We start from the raw sequence: 6,791 nt of genomic DNA, 5'->3' as shown, positions 1-6,791 counted from the left end.
GAGAGAGAGAGAGAGATATCTATCTAGAGAGAGAGAGAGAGAGAGATATCTATCTAGAGAGAGAGAGAGAGAGAGAGAGAGAGAGAGATATATCTATCTATATATAGATATATATATGTTTGCTGTCTTACTTGCAAAATGATGTGAAGTTTCAGTCACTCTTGTAACATCACGCTGCTAAATCCTGGGTTAGCTTGCTTTACAATGCTGAACTTATCAAATGTTTTCTTCCAGGACACCAAACAAAGTGCTTCACTGATTCCCACGCCTGACAGCAATCTGCATTTGAGCTCTGAGTACCAGGAGACATTTTTTAAAGACCCAACAATTGCAGATGATTTGCTGGACGAGGACGAGGATGAGGACGGGGACTGGAGTGGGAGTTATCACCCGTCAGTCATTGAACAAACGCATGATGTTGACACATCTCAAGGCAGCTTTTGTGAGGAATCATATCGATACAGTGACGTCTCCTGTGGTGATCCATATACAACATGGCTGCCTGCCAGAGTGGTCTCTCCTTCTGCCGAGGCAGATCCTAATAATGACACTGTTAATTATTCTATGGAAGAGTTGCACTTTCGAACACTACAGATAAATTATGAGGCGGTAAGTGGCATCTCACCCCATTACTGGCCAGATTCATATTGCTCTCTTATGGACACACATTAGGGCAAGTGTACATGGGGTTTTCAGATCCTCAGATTGAGATTGTGCCTCGCTTTGTGGCCTTACTAGCTGCTTACTTGTTCTGGGTCATTGAATAGTGATGTGCGTGGGCTTTGTGCGAACTGAGTTAGCCCAAGCCCCCACAAAATTGTCAGTGATATAACCCCCCTTTGCTACATGTTCCTGCTTGGTGGGGATTGCCACGGCCGCAAATGATTGGGCAGAGAGGGGGCTCTGTCACTGAAAATTCTGTGTAGTCTTGGGCAAACTCGGTTTGCACCAAACCCATACATATCAATAATAATGAATCTAGCAAGACAGGCTTAAAGACTGCACCTGTAAGAGTAAGTCAGTTTTGGCAGCAACCATATTTCTTTCTTGACAGTTCCCCTTTAAGGCCTTTAAAGTCAGGGCTTAGGGTGGCCTTACACATAGCCATTTGTGATTGATTTACATACAAACGATCGCAAACAAGTGATCTGTCACGGATTAAAATATTGAGGGACGCAACACACGGTATTGTACAACATTTTGTGATCAACTAAAAATATCAATTGAAAATACCATGTATCATTGGTAAATGTAAATGATCTATTAACCCCTTAAGGACCCCTACGCTGCCAAGGCCTTTTTTTTTCATTATTTTAGGCCTGAAAATTATTTAAAACCCTCAAACATTATATATTTTCTGGAAGCCAAGACCCTGTAGAATAAAATGTTGGCAGTAGCACGATATTAGTGCAACTTATTATCAAACCCAAAAATTTAGTGAAAAATGCACTTAAGTAATTTTAGATCGCACTTCGATAGCTTATTGCTCGGCTTCAGGAGCCCAGCAATGACCGCTCAGGAACCAGAAGTGATGCAACACACGTTGCTCCCGGTCCCATGGAGCAGGTAGGAGATCGGTGAATGGAAGTTCGCCCCTCTCCTCCCCAGGTTCCTGCCGGCACCCAACATGCTGGTCCCGGGCCCTCAAGAGGGGCAGCGGAGCCCGGGAAACACGGCGGGTGTGTCGGGCGGGGGGTAGGCACTTTACCGGCCCGCAGAAGAGATCTGGATGCAGCTGAGTTGCCAGCATCGCTCTGATTGTAAAGATGACAGCCGGCTCTACAAGTGTAAACAGAATCAGATGGGAGTCTGTTTAAAAACCCCTTAGGGACTCATGATGGAATGATTCCAACACGAGTCCTTAAGGGGTAACAATTATCATTAAATCGATCTGACTTACGATCAGTTCTCCTGAGTCACATAGATATTTGTATGATCTCTCAGCAAAATTGTCTTGGGACAAAAATTGATTGGGAGCTCACTAAAATGATTCATTGGAGGATATTTGGCTTGCAGTTTTTATTCAATTCAGTCATTTCGATTGCATTTAATGATAGATTGTATGATCATAGTGATGTCTGTGTGGCCACCTTTAAGCGCATCCCAACAGCATTCCACAATGCAAGTGGGTGCCACGTGTGTGGGTGGCTCCGTGGCTTTGCATTAGTTCTCCTTCAGTAGGGTGCCCTGTGTGGCCTCATCGTCCCTGGCAGGGCACCCTGTGTGGCAGCCAATCATTATGTAAGGCAAAACATATGCTTTCAAGTCGGGTCTATACACGAGTCTTTTTTTGTTTTTCATTCAACCTGGGGGCTGAACACAAAAAAGTAGAATAGATTCCTCCAATAACGCTTACGAGTGTTAATGGATGAATCCCCCTCTGTTTGCATTGGGTCCTGATTGACTGCCAGCTGTGTTCGGCCGAGAATTTTCCAACCTGCTCCTTTGATTAGTTTTTAGAGAGATGTCGGGCGGAAGGGAGCTGACAGCGGCACCCACTGTGCGAATTTCATCCGGTTCCTAATGAACCAGATGAAATTTGTACCGTAAGTACACTACTTTAGAATTTCAGCTGATTCACAGGAATGGCTTGAAATTCTAACAGTGGGTTGATCAGCCATCTCAACAAAAGCAATTACCAACATTTATCCGGACATCTGCAGTCACTGTTCTTGCATTCTGAAAATGGTGGGCTGACAGAACACAATAAACACAGCAGGAGATTTGTCCATCCATGCATTTTAGCCCGCCAGCTAAACAAAAATAATCTACTAGTACTGTATATGGCCAACTTTATTCTACAACGTGTTATCTTAGATCTGTGAAACTATTTGGATGGCCTGACTGTACAGTGATCAAAACAGAAATACTGTTGGCCAATGTAGGTAATGCTGGTACTTGACATATATGTAATTGGGATTTGTCCTCTGTGTTTAGCTGCAGCAAGAGAACAATCATCTGAAACGGAGAGTCCGGGAAGTGGAGGAGTTGAACGAATCCCAGGCAGAAAAGTAAGCAGACACAGATTCAGTATACTTCAATATGTTGGTGTACGGATAGAGTATTACAGGCCTAGTACACCAGAAAGTGATGATTTTGCTTCATGGTGGATTTTATTTCCTTCCACTCCACTTATCTTCCCATTTCTATATGACTTCATACATCCATTTTGAAATATTGCTGTTGCTGAAGAACATTTATCAGTGATTTTTAGTCTGAAATGTCTTATATTTCCTTCTCCTACCCCATAATTGGGCAAACCTCTAATTTGTCATTTCTACACACGTTGAAATATTGCAGCGAAAGGTGTGGGGCTTAGCTGCAAGAAGGAGCTTCGTGTAATAACAGCTCAGCATATTTAGGAAATATGGATGGCAGCTCCACCATGGAAGCAGAAAAATGAGTCTTGCAGTGACCTACTATCAATACTTTACAGTAAGAACCCTTAAGATATTTATAGAATGTCTGTTTTAGGGTGAAAGATCTGCAGACCAAGCTGGAGAAGAAGATTATGGAGGAGCAGAAGGAAGCACAGGACCTGGAGTCCATGGTACAACAAGTGGAAGCAAATCTCCAAATGATGACGGTCAGTACAAAAGGTCACGTGTGACTTGCCAATGTCATATGGTCTGATCAGATTGCTAAATCTACTTTCATCATCCAGAAAAGGGCATCAAAGGCTGAGAATCATGTGACCAAACTGAAGCAGGAAGTGGCTCTTCTCCAGGTAGGCACAGGATTACTGTTAATACATGCACGGTGCAAAGTATCAGTTCATACTGTGATATTGGAGGGAATGTAGCACATATGGTGAGCGCTTAGGGACCAGTCATGAAGACGTTTTCACATAACAAAGGACAGTCTTTTATTAATTCCAAAGGCAGAAAAGGGAAATCCAACAAAATAGCTTTCTTCAGCATAAATATCAGCTAACCCTTCACAGGTTATCCTGTTCAGTGTCCCAGTCCCAGAACCTTACTGTTTTCCTCAACAGGATCTCTTTGGGAATACACTGTGCCCCTTGAGCAGCTTTCAGCAGCCTTTGATTTCACACCCACACACCCTGGGTGCCCGGGCTCTCTCAGCCTCTCTACGCCTTCCAGCCCCCCATGCTGTTCCTCGTGTGTCTCCAGCGCACACACAACCACCTGGCTCCACTCTGGCTTCTGGACACAACCTGTCCCTCTTCCCAGCAGGAGCCCTCATGTGCCTGCAGCCCACACCAACTCCTCCACCTGATGCCTGACAACACCTGATCTCAGGACTGGAGATTTCATCCCACCCTGAACTCTTAAGGTGCCCATTCACCTTACAACCATCGCAAGACTTTTGTCTTGCGATGGTTGCAAGCTAATTAAAAGCTTGTACGATCTGCCCATCTTGGACAGGCAGATCGTACTTGCGATTATCGCAAGCCCTCCCCGCTGAGGGGCAGTGTGCCGCAGTCGTCAAACGAGCACGCCACTAACCCGCCGACAATCGTACGATTCTCGGCTGGTTTTCTAGCATGCTCCTTCGACGGAAGGACCGTACCGTAGAAACGGTCGCACGCCTTCCATACACCTGCCGATTATCGTACGATCGCGGGATTTCCCACGATTATCGTAAGATAATCGCAAAGTGTATGGGCACCTTTAGAAATCTCCAGAGATCCAGATCCCAGCTACAAGGCTTGGATGCAGCTGCTCGGCCATGGAAACCCATTCCATGAATGTCCCTACGCACTGTTGTTGGGCCAATCTGAAGGCCACACGAAGTTTGGAGGTCTGTATCTATTGACTCTGCAGACAGTTGGCGTCTTCTGCACACTGCGCTTCATCATGCGCTGACCCGCTCTGTCATTTTACGTGGCCTACCACTTCGTGGCTGAGTTTCTGTTCCCTGTTGCCTCCACTTTGTTATAATACCACTAACAGTTGACGGTGGAATATTTAGGAGCAAGGAAATTTCACAGAACACCTGAATCCAATGATTTGGAGTAGGGATGCACAGATACTTTTTGAGTACCAGTGCAGATACTTGGCGTTTTCATGAGAACTACCAGGGTTGCAGCTGGGACCTGGCTCTGGCGCTCCACCACTGTCCTGAAATCATTAGTCTGTATTGTTTTAGAAAAACTGTCACATGACAATAAACAAAAATGTATCAGTACTCGCAAAACTGGTATCTGTGCATCAATTTATTTATATTAATAAAAACAAAATCGTACATTAAAACAGAGATGTACAAATCACAGGAGCTCTGTGTGCTCCTTACTAATGACAGCTGCCTCCTAACTTTTGAATTTTTCTCTAGTGTAGTCTTGGAGCTCAAAAGTATCGGTACATGTATTCGTACTTGTACCGAGTACTGTACATGGTATCTGTGTAACCCTAATTTGCAGGAGCGTCCTAATACTTTTGGCAAAATAGTGTATATCTAAAAGGGGGGAAAAGGCTATGTATTCCTTCTAAAAAACAAAACAAAAGCACCCAATGTTTATTATTATCATTAACCACTATCAAGGGTCAGCAGCCAACCTTGTCCTATTGCCTTTAGATTCAGCTGAACACCTACAAAGCAGAGAACAAAGCTTTACGGAGAGGAGAGACGGCCGGAATGAATGCTGTAAAACAGAATGCCAACTTAGCATTGGAGAACCTGCACAAGGTGGTGAGCGGTGCTCAGGTCTCTATAAAGTGAGCTATGTTTTCTATTCAGATTATTTGATTACATATCACCTGCACCGCTATTAATTTATTGTTATACAATTCCACTCCACAGGCAGCTGGTGTCCGGAGCCGAAGCTTTAAATATTGTGGCCCAGCTCTTGAAATCCATAGACAAAATAGCAGAAGTTCACGACGATGTTCCTTAAAATTGTAATTCCTATGTCTATAAAAATATGCCAAAAACCACTATTTTGTGACTGCCAGCTGAGAAGGTGTCTTAGCAACGGAAGAAGGCGTCTGGTTAGTTGCAGTGTATTAAACTGTACTCTTTGAACTATGGATATGTGAAAGTCACCAGGTGGCAGGAGAATATGTCCTCATGGCTCGTGACTTTGCTGGCTCCTATTGAGCTGAATGACTTCCTTTTCTATGAATATCTTACAGTGCACAATATGACTGAATGGCACTTTTTATAGTGTCCGCTTCATAGCAACTATCCCCCATCCCAAAATCCAATCTTATCTATTTTTGTGTATTTTCTTTACTGTACCATTAGTGGCACCTGCATATATGACGGTCAGTGGTGTTTTCTGTGCCAACTGTCCAAATATTCATTCCATTTCTATAGAAATCACATAGGGCCAAATTACAGATGGCCATATATATATATATTTTACTTTTAACAAACTTTGATGTATGAGCAATCAGAAAATGCCTACAATTAGTTTAATGATTTGTTCAGTAACTGTACAGTTACTTTAAGTAATGAAATCTTGCAAATATGTGTGTAAAATGTCCCATATTCGTACAGGAGATGACATGGAACTCTGCAGGCGGCGCAATGGTGTGAACGGGCCCTAAAGTGGACCTGTCAGAATAGGCATTGCACAGTTGTTAAGGGTGTTGGTTCAGAAACTTATCCTGACTCTGGCTTCACGACTACTTTTATGCCGGATGAGAGTGCTGGCTTTACTGGCTGCATTCTTGATCCAGGTCAGCTGATGTACTTGGTAATGAACCCGGAGGACAGCCACGGAACTTACATCTTTAACAGCAAGTCAGGAGTGACAACTCTAATTTTTTTTTTGTTGTTATCTTAACAAGTTCACTGTAATTTACTTTGTATTTGTCATACAATTA

At 43.5% G+C, this 6,791-nt stretch overlaps 1 protein-coding gene across 1 annotated transcript in view; it reads left to right on the top strand.

The window, feature by feature from the left end:
• The window catches only part of SDCCAG3 (serologically defined colon cancer antigen 3), an 8,502-nt gene extending 2,593 nt beyond the window's left edge, over positions 1-5,909 (top strand). The window contains exons 3-8 of the mRNA XM_018572199.1: positions 235-609; positions 2,938-3,011; positions 3,475-3,586; positions 3,665-3,727; positions 5,539-5,678; positions 5,764-5,909. Of these exons, the coding sequence (XP_018427701.1) occupies positions 235-609; positions 2,938-3,011; positions 3,475-3,586; positions 3,665-3,727; positions 5,539-5,678; positions 5,764-5,857 (858 nt within the window). The 3' untranslated portion in view covers positions 5,858-5,909. The remainder of the gene's footprint in view (positions 1-234; positions 610-2,937; positions 3,012-3,474; positions 3,587-3,664; positions 3,728-5,538; positions 5,679-5,763) is intronic.
• Positions 5,910-6,791: the final 882 nt, after the last annotated feature.

The sequence above is a fragment of the Nanorana parkeri genome, unplaced genomic scaffold (genome assembly GCF_000935625.1).
Source record: "Nanorana parkeri isolate BGI_ZX_2015 unplaced genomic scaffold, ASM93562v1 scaffold1967, whole genome shotgun sequence".
NCBI lineage: Eukaryota > Metazoa > Chordata > Amphibia > Anura > Dicroglossidae > Nanorana > Nanorana parkeri.
This window is presented reverse-complemented; position numbering and strand designations above follow the sequence as displayed.